Source organism: Pristis pectinata, chromosome 12, assembly GCF_009764475.1.
Source record: "Pristis pectinata isolate sPriPec2 chromosome 12, sPriPec2.1.pri, whole genome shotgun sequence".
In the NCBI taxonomy this organism is placed as follows: domain Eukaryota; kingdom Metazoa; phylum Chordata; class Chondrichthyes; order Rhinopristiformes; family Pristidae; genus Pristis; species Pristis pectinata.
The window spans coordinates 49,971,490-49,986,122 of NC_067416.1; the positions used below are offsets into that span (position 1 = coordinate 49,971,490).

Below are 14,633 nucleotides of genomic sequence, written 5' to 3' on the forward strand. Positions count from 1 at the left end.
AATTGAACCCGGGTCGCTGGCGCTGTAAGGCGTTACGCGAACCGCTACACTGCCGTGCAAGCTTCCTGTTGTTGTCACTTCAGTTCATCAGCCCACTCCCATTCTGACCGGTCTGTCTGTGTTCTCCTACACTGTCACATTTGAGGTCCAACACAAGCTTAAAGATGATATGGGCATGTCGCAGGTTTCTGAAGTCGATATTGAATTCTACAATTTAAGGTAACTTAATTTCCTGGTCTGCATCAGTCATCCATCTGTAATATTAGCTCAGCTTTTTTTTTCCTTTTTCTCTATGGAAGTGGAGGATATAGAGTTAAACAGCGTGGGAAAAGGCCCAAGCCGACCAAGTTGCAACTCCCTTATTCTTTTGTCTATGTACCTGCCCTCTAACTTAACCCACTTGCTCATTGATCAGATAACCTTGGTTACAACTCGCAGTGTTCAGATGAAGAAAATTCATTCTTGCATAATTCACAAGCCACTACCAAAAAACTTGAGCTGCACGATAAAAACTCGCCGTACGGTATGGGAGTTGCAAAATGCAGAGGAGGAGCATATAAGCCCAGCAAGTCAGGCTGGGCAGAGGTTTAAAGTGAGAGGGGAAAGTAGGAAGTGACCAGAGGGGCAACTTGAGCCAAAAAAAAACAAGCTGCTGGAAGAGCTCAGGCAGCCGACGCTCGACTGTTCACTTCGCTCCGCAGGTGCTGCCTTCCTCCAGCAGCTCGTTTTTTTGCTCCAGATTCCAGCATCTCTTGTGTCACCAGGATTTACTTACCTGAAAGCTCTTGGATGCATTTGTGTCGTTTGGCTGACAATTTTGGTAACATAATAGACACTGCCCTTCAAAGTAACTCATCAAAGCAGAAGCACTGAGAGAAGTGTTCAGGTGCTACGTAAGTGCAAGTCTTTATATTCAAATGAAATAAAGGATTCTTTGAGATCAAAGCACAAAATGATCATGCATGAATAGGTATTAGCAACATTTTGAATGCTTAAGTGTTGAAACTGTATTCCAGTGTTAGAAGTAGTGCAAGATATTTGGCAGTCTGGATCAAAGTGATGGTGACAGCAACAGTGTTCAGGAACCTCCACTGATAACGTGGGATTCAAAGGGGGGAGAAAAGGTTTACATTAAAGAAAATCGTGACACAGACATGTTTTATTGGAACGCAACCCCTCCAAAGCATAGGTACACTGTATCCCCATCATTTTACCTTATCAGAGACATCTGCCTCCCCTCCCTGCAGCTTAACGAGCTTCTTTTGTCACCTTTTCAGTTCTGAGGAAGGGTCTTTGACCTGAAATGTTGATTCTGTTTCTCTTCCCACAGATGTGGCTTGACCTGCTGAGTACTTCCAGCACTTTGTTTTGGCTTATGATTTCCAGCATCTGCAGATGTAAAAAAAATAAATAAAAACCTCTTCTGATTCTGTGATTCTATGATAATTTTGTGGGTTGGTTGATTGATCGTACCGGTTGATTCGAGAACACCAGGAGTAGGTCAGTCAGCCCCTGAACCCTCCCCCTGCCACCCTGTGAGATTGTAGCTGAGCCAGTCCTGGCCTCGATACCACTTTCCAAGCTCTCTCCGCATACCCTTTGTCGTTCAAGTACCTGTCCATGTCTGCACTAAATGTATCCAATGGAACCACCTCCCCAGCTCTCCGGAGTAGAGGATTCCAAAGAGTCACAACCCTCTGAGACGAGAAATTCCTTCGTCTTCATCCTAAATGGATGACCCCTTACTCTGAAACAATGCACTCTAATTCTAGAAATCCCTGCCAGTAAACATCCTCTCAGCATCCACCCTGTCAACTGCTCTGAGAATCTTATACGTTCCAATAAGATCCCTGCTCCTTCTAAACTTCAATGTGTGTAGGCTCAGTCTCTTTGTATGTCAACCCCTTTGTCCCAAGCATCAACCTAGTAAACCTTCTCCACAACGCAAGTATATCCTTTAAATACGGAGATTAATTCCGTACGTGGTATTGCAGATATATTCTCACCTGCGTCTGTAAAGTTCCTTCTAAATGTCCCCGGTTTTGTATTCCGTGCTCCTTGCAGTAAAGGCCAAATTACATGGGTGTTCCTAATTACTTGCTGTACCACATTGCTAACTTACTGTGAATCGTGTGCTAGGACCAACCCTCACCCACCCCCTTTGTAGTCTTACTGTATTTAAATAATTTGCTTTTCATTCTTCTGAAGTGGGTAACCCATATTTTTCCATATTATACTCCATCTGCCAACTTCTTGCCCACTCACTTAACCTATCTTTATTCCTTTATGGGCTCTTTGTATCCTCCTCAGCTTACTGACCCACCTAGCTTTGTATCATCAGCAAATCTGGCTGCAGAAATCTTGCTCCCTTCATCCAGGTCGTTAATATAGATCGTCAATAATTGGGGCCCCAGCACTGATACTTAAGCCGCCCCCACGCACAGTTATTAACTGCCGATCGAAAAGTTGTTTGTTTTATATTTGAGATTAATGGATTATGCAAGGAAGTTTCCCAAGCCTCATTCCTGGGATGAGAGGGTTGTCCTACCAAGAGAGGCAGGACAGTTTGGGTTTGTATTCCATTGCTGACCAAGGTGTCTCTGAGCTATTCCCATTTGCCTGCATTTAGCCCGTATCCCTCTAAACATTTCCTATCCATGTATATGTCCAAATGTCTTTTAAATGTAATTTTATCTGCCTGTACCACTTTCTCTGGCAGCTCGTACCATATACCTACCACCTTTGTGGAAAAGGTTGCTTCTCAGGTCCCCTTTAAATCTTTCCCCTCACCTTAAACCAATGCCCTCCAGTTTTAGACTCCCCTACCCTGGGGAAAAATACAGTGATAATCCATCTTATCTATGCCTATAAATATTATCTAAACTTCTATAAGGTCACCCCTCAGCCTCCCTTCACTCCAGGGAAAACGGCCCAGCCTAGTCAGCCTCTCCTTATAACTCAAGCAACATCCCGACAACATCCTTGTGAATCTTTTCTGCACCCTCTCTTAGCTTAACCACATCTTTCCTTTAGTATGGTGACCAGAATGGCACACAATATTCCAGGTGCCATCTCACCGACATCCTGTACAGCTGTAACATGACATCCCAACTCTAGTACTTAATGCCCGGATGAAGGCAATCATGCCGTATGCCACCTTCACCACTTTGTCTACTTGTGCTACCACTTACCGGGAACTATGTACTTGTACCCTAGGTCCCTCTGTTCTGCAACCCTCCCCAGGACTCTGTCATTCACCGTGTATGGTTTGCCTTGGTTTAATTTCCCAAAACGCACCACTTCAGACTTGTCCACCTGCCGTTCCTTGGCCCACTTTCCCAGTTGATCTCGATCTTGTTGTAACCTGAGACCAACCTCTTCACTGTCCACCACACCACCAATGTTGGGGTCACCTGCAAGCGTACTTATAACGCCACCTCCATTCTCATCCAAATTGTTAATATATATGACTGACAATGGTGGACACAGCACCGATCCCTACAGCACACCACTCACTGATCACAAGCCTCCAATCTGAAAAATAACCCTTCACTACCACCCTCCGCTTCCTTTGACTGAGCCAATTTTGTACCCAGTTGGCTCGCTCACCCTAGATCCCATGTAGTCTATCCTTCCAGACCAGCCTATGATGAGGGACCTTGTCAAAAGCCTCGCCAAAGCCCACGCAGACATTGTCGACCGCCCTGCCCTTGTCATTCCTCTTGGTCACCTCTTCAAAAATACTTGATCAAATTCCTGACACACGATTTCCCACACTCCAAGCCATGCTGGCTATGATTCAAACACGACCTTATTCAAACATAAGATTCTAAGGGGGCTTGACAGGGTAGATGTTGAGATGTTTCCACTAGTGGTAGAGTCATGAGCAAGGGGACAGAGTTACAAAATGAGGAGCCGGCCATTCAAAATTAGGGTGAGTAGAAATTTCTTCTCTCAGGAGGTTATGAATCTTAACAAAACAACAAATTTCACTTAACACAAGTCAGCAGTTAAAAACCTGATTCTGATTTTCTGTAACTCTCTGCCCCTGAGGGTGGTGGAGACCAGATCAGCAGATATATTTAAGAATGGAGATAGCGGCCAAGTGGCTTACTCCTGTTTTTTGTGTTCTTGTATAAAGATAAGATTTCTTTATTAGTCACATGTACATTGACACACATAGTGAAATGCATCTTTTTGCGTAATGTTCTGGGGGCAGCCCGTAAGTGTCGCCACGCTTCCGGTGCCAATATACCATGCCCACAACTTCTTAACCCGTACGTCTTTTTGGAATGTGGGAGGAAACCGGAGCACCTGGAGGAAACCCACGCAGACACGGGGAGAACGTACAAACTCCTTACAGACAGTGGCTGGATTTGAACCCGGGTCACTGGCGCTGTAAAGCGTTACACTAACCACATCAACTGTGTAAGAGAGGCCAAATTGCCTACATTTGTTTACAGAATCCAGTGTGAACCCACTGAGATGGCAGTGGGGTCTGTTAGACTGCAAGTGAACTACTTCGAAAAATTCAGTCTTCTTAAGGTACCTCAAATGCCTATTAACTGCCATCTGTCAGCATAACCCATGGTGAAAGATCTCTCCTCAAGCCCTGCAGTCCTCTTGCCAACTCGTACATTTTTTTTTATATGTCCTTACAACATAAAAGGAGGCCATGCAGCCCATTGAGTCTATGCTGGCTCTCCGAGCAATCCCATCAATCCCGTTCCCTCGCTTATTTCCTGTAACATTCCGTCTCACGTGCCCATCAAATCACCCACCTACACTAGGGATAACTTACAGTAGCCAATTAACTTACCAACTAACATGTCTTTGGGATTTGGGAGGAGACTGGAGCACCTGATGGTGTTGGGGGGTGGGGGTAACTCGTGTGTTCACAGGGAGAACATGCAAACTCCACTCAGACAGCTCCAGAGATTGGCTTCGAATTAGATCACTGGAACTGCAAGGCAGCGGCCTTTACTGGCTGTGTGCCACTGTACCACCTTAAAGCTATTGTAAACCATCCTGCAGCTGCAATCAGTGACTAGCATGCTGGAACAGCAGAATGTGAAGATGATCCTTGTATCCTCAGCGTCCAAAGTTCTACTGATCACGTTTTCAATGACTCCCTAGCCTCATAGGGTAGAGAATTCTAAAGATTCACAGCCCTCTACTTAAAAGAAATTTCTCCTCAGCTCAGTCCCTTATCCTGGAATTATGCACTCTAGTTCTTGACCTCCATCCAGGGGAAACATTCTCTTGGTGTCCACCACACCAGTTCATCTCAGAATCTTGTGTGTGTCTTTCAGTCTCTGGTGAATATGGACCAGTCTCCTCAGAGGACAATTGCCTTATCCCAGGAATCAATCTGGTGAATCTATGCTGCATTGTGTCCAAGGCCAGTATGACCCTCTTTAAGTTAGAAGACTTAATCTGCACACAATACTCCATTGAAGTCTCAGCAAAGCCATTCCTGCATCTCATCAATGGGTTGGTGATTAATTCACTAAAGTGATGACGTAATTAGTATTGGATAGGAGACACTTGCAAGTGCCTCAGAGTAATGGCACAACAGCTGGCGCCACAGTTTCACAGCTCCACCGATCCGGGTTCAATCCTGATCTCTGGTGCTGTCTGTGCGGAGTTTGACACTTCCCCCGTAGCTTCCATCCAAGTTCCTCTGGTTTTCTCCCACATCCTGAAGATGTGCTGGTGGGTTCATTCACTGTTGTAAATCACCACTCAGTGGCAAAGGGAATCAAAAGGGAGTTGGTAGGTGTGCATGAGAGAGAATAAGATGCTGGGAAATAGGAGAGCGCGAACGGGACATGGGATTGCACTGCTGGGAGGCAGCATGGATCGGGTTGCCCAAATGGCCTCCTTCTGTATCAATTTAAGTACACGAGTTGGTTAGGCCTCTGCTGAATTATTAACTCGATCCCAAGCAACACTTCTTAGGAACAGGTCATGGCCTGGAAAGCGTGCAGAGGTTTACTATGATTGGAGAAGGAAATGGCAGACTCTGGTCAAACTTAGGGTCTGGGCAGTGGTGCAGGCCAGTTCGAGCTACTGCTTCACAGTTCCAGTGACCCAGATTCAATCCTGACCTCCGGTGCTGTCTGTGTGGAGTTTGCATGTTCTCCCTGGTGACTGCATAGGGTCGTTGTCCCCCCCCCCCTCCCCCCACCCCCGAGTGATGTGGTTTCCTCCCACAGCGCAAAGACGCATGGGCTGGTAGGTTCATTGGCTGCTGTAAATTGCCCCGTGTGTGTAGATGTGAGTGTTGGAATCTGGCGGGGGTGGTGGGGGGGGGAGTTGATGGGGATGTGGAGAGAATAAAAATGTGGGTTAATGTAGATGGTGGGCATGGGCTCGCTGGGCCAAAGGGCCTGTTTCCATTCAGTTTGACTTTAAAATCTCACACACCAGAATGTGGTAAGAACCAGGTAATCAGGGATTTTGATTGAACAGTAAGCATCAACTGGGCTCCGAGCATAACTCTCCGGCTCCTCTTAAAATGTCTTTCAGGGGATCTTTGTGTCCACCTAGACACAAGGTTTCTGTGTAAGATTTTTCTGAAAGACATCACCTCTGACAGTACAGCTGTCCCTCAGTACTGCAGTGGAGCAACAGTGAAGACAATTTGGTATTTATTGGTATTGGTTTATTATTGTCACTTGTACCAAGGTACAGTGAAAAACTTGTCTTGCATACCCGATTGTACAGGGGTCAATTCATTACACAGTGCAGTTACATTGAGTTAGTACAGAGCGCATTGAGGTAGTACAGGTAAAAACAATAACAGTACAGAGTAAAGTGTCACAGCTACAGAGAAAGTGCAGTGCAATAAGGTGCAAGGTCACAACAAGGTAGACTGTGAGGTCAGAGTCCATCTCATCCTATAAGGGAACCATTCAATGTCTTATCACAGTGGGATAGAAACTGTCCTTGAGCCTGGTGGTACGTGCCCTCAGGCTCCTGTATCTTCTGCCTGATGGGAGAGGATACCCATGGTGGGTGGGGTCTTTGATTATGCTGGCTGCTTCACCAAGGCAGCGAGAGGTAAAGACAGAGTCCATGCTCAGAACGGGACTTGAACCCCAACCCCAAAATCTTCTGAATCAGATGCAGGTATGATACAAATCAAGTCACTGTTGACCAAAGAAGCTGGAATTACTTGTTCTGTACATCTGTCCGTTTCTGGTGGTAACTTCTGTGAACTTGTTTTACAGGGTATTAAAGGGCAGGATCTGAAGACGGAAATTTCATCACACAGAGTCACTGAGTACATCAGGATCTGAAAATCATGGGAGGAGAAATGTTTGTCTATTGTACCTCTGGTGGGAAGAGATTTCAATCCTCAGTGCGCCCGGCAAGGCCGTGAGACTCACACTCAAGTGGGAGTATTCCAGAGTCCACGCTGTGGACAGAGTTTCAACCCGTTGTACATCCAGAGAAGATAGCACAGCGGGAAGAAACCAGGCACACATTCTGTGTATGCGAGAGATTTCGATAGTCGACCAACCTGCAGTGAAATCAGGTAAATTTCTTCAAGTGTCTGAAGGGCGACAGGTGTTCCCCTGATAGATGTGAAACATCGGTGCAGGTTGTTAGTGGTTGGAAACAAAGCAATTCCCCATCCCAGTGGGAATCTTGTGTATCGCACTGGGGAGAGACTGTTACCTGTTTCGTGTCTGGTCAGTGGGTCACAGATTTATCCACCTGCTCAAAACACTGTCGCTTCACACCAATGAAACCATTTCATTGTTCCTTCTGTGGGAAAAACTTCAAGCATTCCAGTGTCTTGATAACACACCAACGAAAACACACAGCTGAGATGCCTGTCACCTGCTCTGAGTGTGGAAGGGGATTGTCTAATTCTTCTCAACTACTGATACATCAGCGAATTCACACTGGGAGAGACCATTCACTTGCTCAGAGTGTGGGAAGGGGTTCACCAGTCAGCTAATCTGAAGAGACACCAGCAAGTTCACACCGGGGGAGAGGCCATTTACCTGCTCCGAATGTGGGAAGGGGTTCACTCAGTCATCCCATCTGGTGACGCACCAACGGGTTCACACCGGGGAGAGGCCGTTCACCTGCTCGGAGTGTGGCATGGCATTCAGTAGGTCATCCATCCTAGTGACGCACCAGCGAGTTCACACCAGGGAGAGGCCTTTCACTTGCTCCGAGTGCGGTGTAGGATTCAGTCGATCGTCCAACTTGGTGACCCACCAGCGGGTCCACACCGGGGAGAGACCATTCACCTGCTCCGAGTGCGGGAAGGGATTCAGTCGGTCATCTCACCTGCTGACTCACCAGCAAGTTTCACACACGGGGAGAGGCCGTTCACCTGTTCCGAGTGCGGGAAGGGCTTCACTCAGTCGTCATCCTTGCTGAAACACCAGCGGGTTCACACCGGAGAGAGGCCGTTCACCTGTTCTCTGTGTGGGAAGGGATTCACCCAGTCAACCTATCTGGTGATGCACCAGCGAGTTCACACTGTTGAGAGACCGTTCATCTGCTCAGTTTGTGGAAAAGGACTGGCTGATTCTGCTCAACTGCTGATCCACCAGCGAATACACACAGCGGAGAAACCATTCAGCTGCTCTGTGTGCGGGAAGGGATTTGCTCACTCAACTAAACTGAAGAGACACCAACGGATTCACACCGGGGAGAGACCTTTTACCTGCTCCGAGTGCGGGAAGAGATTCACACAGTCGTCCTCCCTGCTGACACACCAGCGAGTTCACACGGGGGAGAAGCCGTTCACCTGCACTGAGTGTGGTATGGGATTCAGTAGGTCATCCATCTTGGTGGCACACCAGCGAGTTCACACCGGAGAGAGGCCGTTCACCTGCTCTGATTGCGGTATGGGATTCAGTTGGGCAAAGAACCTGCTGACACACCAGCGAATTCACACTGGGGAGAGGCCGTTCACCTGCTCCGATTGCGGTATGGGATTCAGTCGCTCATCCAACCTGCTGAAGCACCAGCGGGTCCACACTGGGGAGAGGCCGTTCACCTGCTCGGAGTGCGGGAAGGGATTCACCCAGTCATCCCACCTGCTCACGCACCAGCGAGTTCACACCGGGGAGAGGCCGTTCACCTGCTCCGAGTGCGGGAAGGGATTCACTGAGTCATCCAGTCTGCTCACCCACCAGCGGGTCCACACCGGGGAGAGGCCGTTCACCTGCTCCGAGTGCGGGAAGGGATTCACTGTTTCTTCTTACCTGCTCAAACACCAGCGGGTCCACACCGGAGTGAGACCGTTCACCTGCTCGGAATGTGGGAAGGGATTCATTGAGTTTTCCAAGCTGCAGAAACACCGGCGAGTCCACACAGGGGAGAAAGTTTAACTGCGGCCAGTGCGGACTAGTTAAACATCCCAGCTGCTGAGACACCTGCAGGCGTTCGATTCTGCAGTTCCAGCTGCCGATCATTCCCAGGAGTAGACGATTGTCATTGTGGGCACTTGGGCTTTGTTTCTGCTGTTGTCATCAGCCTTTATAACTGGGCTGGAATCTGAATCTCAGCCAAATAAATCACTGGGCCAGACTGAGCTGAGTTCTGGTGCAGAATCTAAACGGAACCACCGGTGTTCGACCCCTTAAGCGGCCACGAGTCCCAGACACCACGTGGGAGCTGGGACACGTGAGAGTTCCAGACTTGCTGACGGATTCAGGACGTCAGCCCTTCCACGTTTCTCCACGTAGAGTCCAGTGGCGGAGCCCAGCCCGGCTGAGGTGTCCCAACGCTGCGCTTGGGGAATCGCCTCTGGGATCCTGGGCCTGGTCAGAGCCGGCACTGGATCCCGAGACCCCACTCATTCCGACAGGGAGTGTGAGGCAAAGGTCGGGAGAGGGGGAGGAGCTTCCTATCAATGACTTCACTCTTGTTTCATGTTTTTAACTGTGTGTAATTTTTATTAACTCTTAATTTAAAAAAATGTTGTTTTTTTAATTGCTGTAATTTCAGTGGGTTTTAAATGTCTGTGAGTGTCACACCCCAACTTTGCTGCCTGTCAGGAGATATCAGAGGCTTTTAGGAGCGGGGCAAATGCTTTTCCCCACCCAAAGTCCAGCTGCTGCCCCGACCAGGTTGCTGCACTTCAGATGCTGAGGGCCAGTGAGTTTCTCCTCTGTCCCCCCAGCACAGGGCGGTGGCTGTGGACGGCAGGCCTGCTCCGGCAGGATCCAGCTCACAGTGTCTCCAGCCCTGAATGTCTCTGAGATACCCAGAATGTACAGCACACAGGCAGGACATTTGGCCCTGGTTCCTGCCCATTATGCTCCACACCAGCCTCCTCCTTTTCCATCAACGATTCCTTGTTCCAGATTGTCCTCACCCTCTGAGTGACGTTATATATTTTACACTATACCATATATGTACAGTGTACTGTCCTAACTTACTGTGCTATTGATATATAACATACAGCAAAACACTACCACACTGAATACAATATATATTACACCTACGATACTGTAACAGGACTGGAAGTGCCACTTGCCTGTTGGAATGACAATTGTCATCATTACACCCTAACTGTCAGCAGTCAGGATCTCACCCTCGCCCAGATTAAAGTCAAAAGCGCTCCACTCTCTTTCCTCATCTAAGAAGATCCTTACCACCCTGACCAAATACAGTGTGGTTGGATTTACAAAAGTACTTAATAAGATGCCAGATGAAAGGTTTCCGTACAAAATCAGGGTTCAGGTATTGAGGGTAATACATTAGCATGGACAGAGGGTTGGTTAACTGACAGGAAACAGAGAGGTGGGATACGCGGGTCATTTTCATGTTAGCAAGCTGTAGCTAGGCTTACAAATGTGAAAATCAGTGCTGGGACTCAGTTAGTTACAAACTATGTGAATGACAGATGAAGAGATGGAGGATATTGTATCCAAGTCTGCTGATGTATGGAGTGAGATGTGAAGAGGACCCAAAGTTTGCAAAAGGATGTGGACCAGTTAAGAGAGTGGGCTCAACTATGCCAGTGGGAGTATTAAGGGGAAAAGTGTGAGATTAACCACTTCTGCACAAGTAGAAATACTGGTATTCAGAAAGATTTCTTGTGAAGCAAACACAGAGAAAGTTATAGAACAGATACATAATCGGCAGGGCAAACTTATTTTTGGCCTTATTGTGAAGACGTCTTGCTGTAACACTGCACGGATTTGATCCTGTTATTTATACTTGGAGGCAGTGCAGGGATGGTTCCTAACCCGAAAGGGCTGGCCTCATGTGGAAAGGCTGAGCCTGTACTCACAGGAGTGTAGAGAAATGAGAAGCGATATGATTGGAAAAGGTCGGACTCTTGGGGTTGACAGGCGGTATCAGGATGTTTCACCTGGCGAGAATCCTAGTGGGAGCTATCTCAGGATAAAAGGTCGCCCGTTTAGAACTGAGATGAGTAGGTTGCAAATCTTTGTACCTCTCTATCCCCAGAGAGCCGTGAATGCTGAATCATTAGATTCAGGACAAATCACTGGCATAAACTTCCACTTACCCCCACACAGGCACCCAGATACTTCTCACGTTCATTGAGAGCAACAAAGTCCAACTCTGCACGGAACTAATGCTTCTCTACCTTGTTAAAAATAAATGCTTTATTCTGAAATGCCATAAAACAGCGGCCTTATATCGAGACCTGTTTTTAAACAAAATCTCTTCTACAATTTTTAAGTAGCGCTGCATCACCTTCTGAGGTTCAATGAACAGTGCCACATCATTGGCAAATGCCAAAGCAGTGAGACTAATATCCTTTCCAATGGGGTAAAGTCCACAACCTTTGTTGTCCAGGAGACATAATAAAGTATCCATAACAATATTAAACAAAATAGGAGATAACGGATCACTCTCTTTTTCCCCAGGCCTAATTGGAATGGGTTTTGTGGACTTAAGACTCCCCCTCAATTGGCATGGTTGGATTTGTGTATTAAATCTATACCACCAGTGAGGCCCATAAAATGACTATCAATCCCCTCTGCCTGCCCACCATGGCTCAAAGATTAATTCAGTAACTTGTGACCAACAGAGTCAAATGTCTTAGACAAATCAATAAAAATCACAACTAAGATTCTCCTCTCCCTTTTGGCCTCTGCCATTAACTGATATAAAAATGACGATGTTTTCATCGCAACCAGATACCTCTGCTAAAAACTCCTTTCATCAGGAATTTAAAAACACCATCTCAGATAAACTCTTGGTAAAAACTTGAAATATAATGGAGCTGACTGTTACTGGTCTCCGGTTACTGATAGCTTTGAGTTTTAGAAGGTCATTCAATTTTGAAACTAAGACATTCTGGCTAGCTTTAATGTAACCAGGTACCAGCCCACACTGCAACCAACTGAAACAAACTGAGCTGCAATCTGCAGATCACAATTTTTAATGCCATCAAAGCTTTAACCTGAAAAGACCTGCACAGTATCTTTCCTGAAACCTGCAAGTGAAACCGTAACTTCTGTCACCCTATGTAATTCACCATCATCTACTTGCTGAGGGAAGTAAATGGCCAATACATCATAAAGGACTGAACTTTCCAATGCCGGCTGTGTTATCACTAAAAAAGAACCTTGCTCTGTAATATCCATCAATGTTTGGCAATTTATATTTGTCAGCCAAAACCTTCAGCTGCAAACGGTAAACCTTCCCTGCTGTTTTTATGCAATCTCTGAATTAGCAAACACTGCCCTTTCTTCTTGTGAATCATCTGCTTGCTCGAGAATCTGTTTTCCTTCTGCTAATACCTCTTGTACCCTAAGTCTGTTTTCCTCAATCTCACTATTGATTTAACAATCTGTGCCCTCTTTACAAAGCCTTCACAATTTTGATACGGACAAAAGTGAATCTACACAGTGCCTACCAGAATAGTGGCATCTCTAAGTAGCTGAACAGTTGATAGAGACTCAATGCATGTATTACAATCATTGACAATAACCTGTGACTTATTCATCAGTCCAACTTCTCCAGTTTTCACCTCAACAGCAGGAGCAACCTGCACATTATTTATTAAATCTTCACTCCTACCCTTCCGTAACACTTAAATTATCTCTATCATCACTCATGTTTTCATTTTTGCTTCCCAACTATTTTATCCAACTGACTGTAAATGCTGTTTATCACCAATTTGCTGCTTAGTTTTAGATGTCAATTCTTGTTCATTCAAAATATTAATATTCCAACCACAGCTATAAAGTACAAGCGGTTTATTAACTTTAACTCCGCTCATGTGCAGCTCCTATCTATCTTACCCCTTCAGAGACCCCACTGGCATCAACAACGGCTTTTACATTACGAACAGGAGGATGATTGTATCTCTTGTGCTGGCCTTGTCCGATCCTAGTGATAAAAATCCTCTTCACGATGAGAACATTGAAGGTTCCATCACCGCTGTCACTGCCAGCGGGGACCTCTGAATTGGCTTTACACTCAGCAAAATGGTAGGCGGTCACACGAAACGTACCCACCTTTTCACATCTAGAACAACGTCCCTTGGCTAATCTATTAGGATTTGTTTGCCAAAGTGCATTATAACGTTGAAAAAGATTTCCTGAGTTCAGGACGTGAAAGGTACATAAAAGGATGAACTAAGTTAACCTCAATATCCAGCTAATAGCCATCACCAGTCGAATTATCTGGCCCTTTTCTAACCAAACCTATTTTTAATTGCCCGAGGTACAACACCCTCATTATTGTTATAAATCTTACCTACTTGTCCATCACCAGTGGTGCCACCTTCTTTCACAACCTGCAGGAGCCCAGCATCACAGGAACCAGGCGGGAAAGTGGAGCTGAAGCCGAGGATTAGATCAGGCATGAGTTTGTTGAGAGGTAGAGCAGGCACCAAGGACCAAATGGCCGACTCCTGCTTCCAATTCTGTGTTACTTCAAAATCCTGTAAACGTGAGTTGTTGTTGTAATGCACGTAAATGTAAATTGTTGCTGTAATGCCTTAGCAATGCGATTTTTTTATTTGTTAAAAGCGCATGTTGCTTTTTTTTAAAAAAAAGATAACTTTATTTCTTAAATGAACGAATTAAAAGTCAAATTAAATTGTTGCTTTCTTTGTCTCCACCCTGCTTCCAGCTCTTTGCCTGTTACGTTGTACCCAGGTACCTGCTGGGTGTCCCAGTCCAGAATATCCGGGATAATGGAGAGAGCCCCTTCACTGGATGATGCAAAGTAAAATGTAAAACACACCGAAACAGAATAAAAGGCGTCAAATGAGTCACTCCGAGTTTATTGATTATGGAATATCACAGGGGAGGATTTCTCACTTGAGAGTGTATCAGTGGCTAAGCCAACACTGTAGTTAAATGTGATCCAGCTGGGGAGAGAGGGGGGGGGGGGGGGGGGGGGGGGGGGGGGGGGGGAGAGAGGGGGGGGAGGGAGAGAGAGGAGGGAGAGGGGAGAGAGAGAGAGAGAGATAGCCCAGCTGGGAGGGGGTGGTTGTCTGAGCCTCAAGTCCCAGCCAGGTGGGTGGTATCCCACCCCTGGAATGCAGTGGAGATGGTGTTGTGCAGGGATGGTGAGAGGTCAGGCCCAGGGTCGGTGTCCTGTGTGAGGGTGGCCATCGTCGATCTACAAGCCGGATAAACCGAGAGATTACTGGAAACACTCAGCAG

The 14,633-nt window shown here is 46.5% G+C and overlaps 2 protein-coding genes across 2 annotated transcripts in view; one reads left to right on the plus strand and one right to left on the minus strand.

The window, feature by feature from the left end:
- LOC127576554 (zinc finger protein 271-like) overlaps window positions 1-14,633 on the minus strand; it is an 84,711-nt gene that overhangs the window by 52,516 nt on the left and 17,562 nt on the right. The gene's annotated exons all lie outside the window — the stretch shown is intronic.
- LOC127576553 (zinc finger protein OZF-like) overlaps window positions 8,353-14,633 on the plus strand; it is a 34,465-nt gene continuing 28,184 nt past the window's right edge. Inside the window, exon 1 of the mRNA XM_052027092.1 lies at window positions 8,353-9,319. Coding sequence (XP_051883052.1) covers window positions 8,487-9,319 — 833 coding nt within the window. The 5' untranslated portion in view covers window positions 8,353-8,486. The remainder of the gene's footprint in view (window positions 9,320-14,633) is intronic.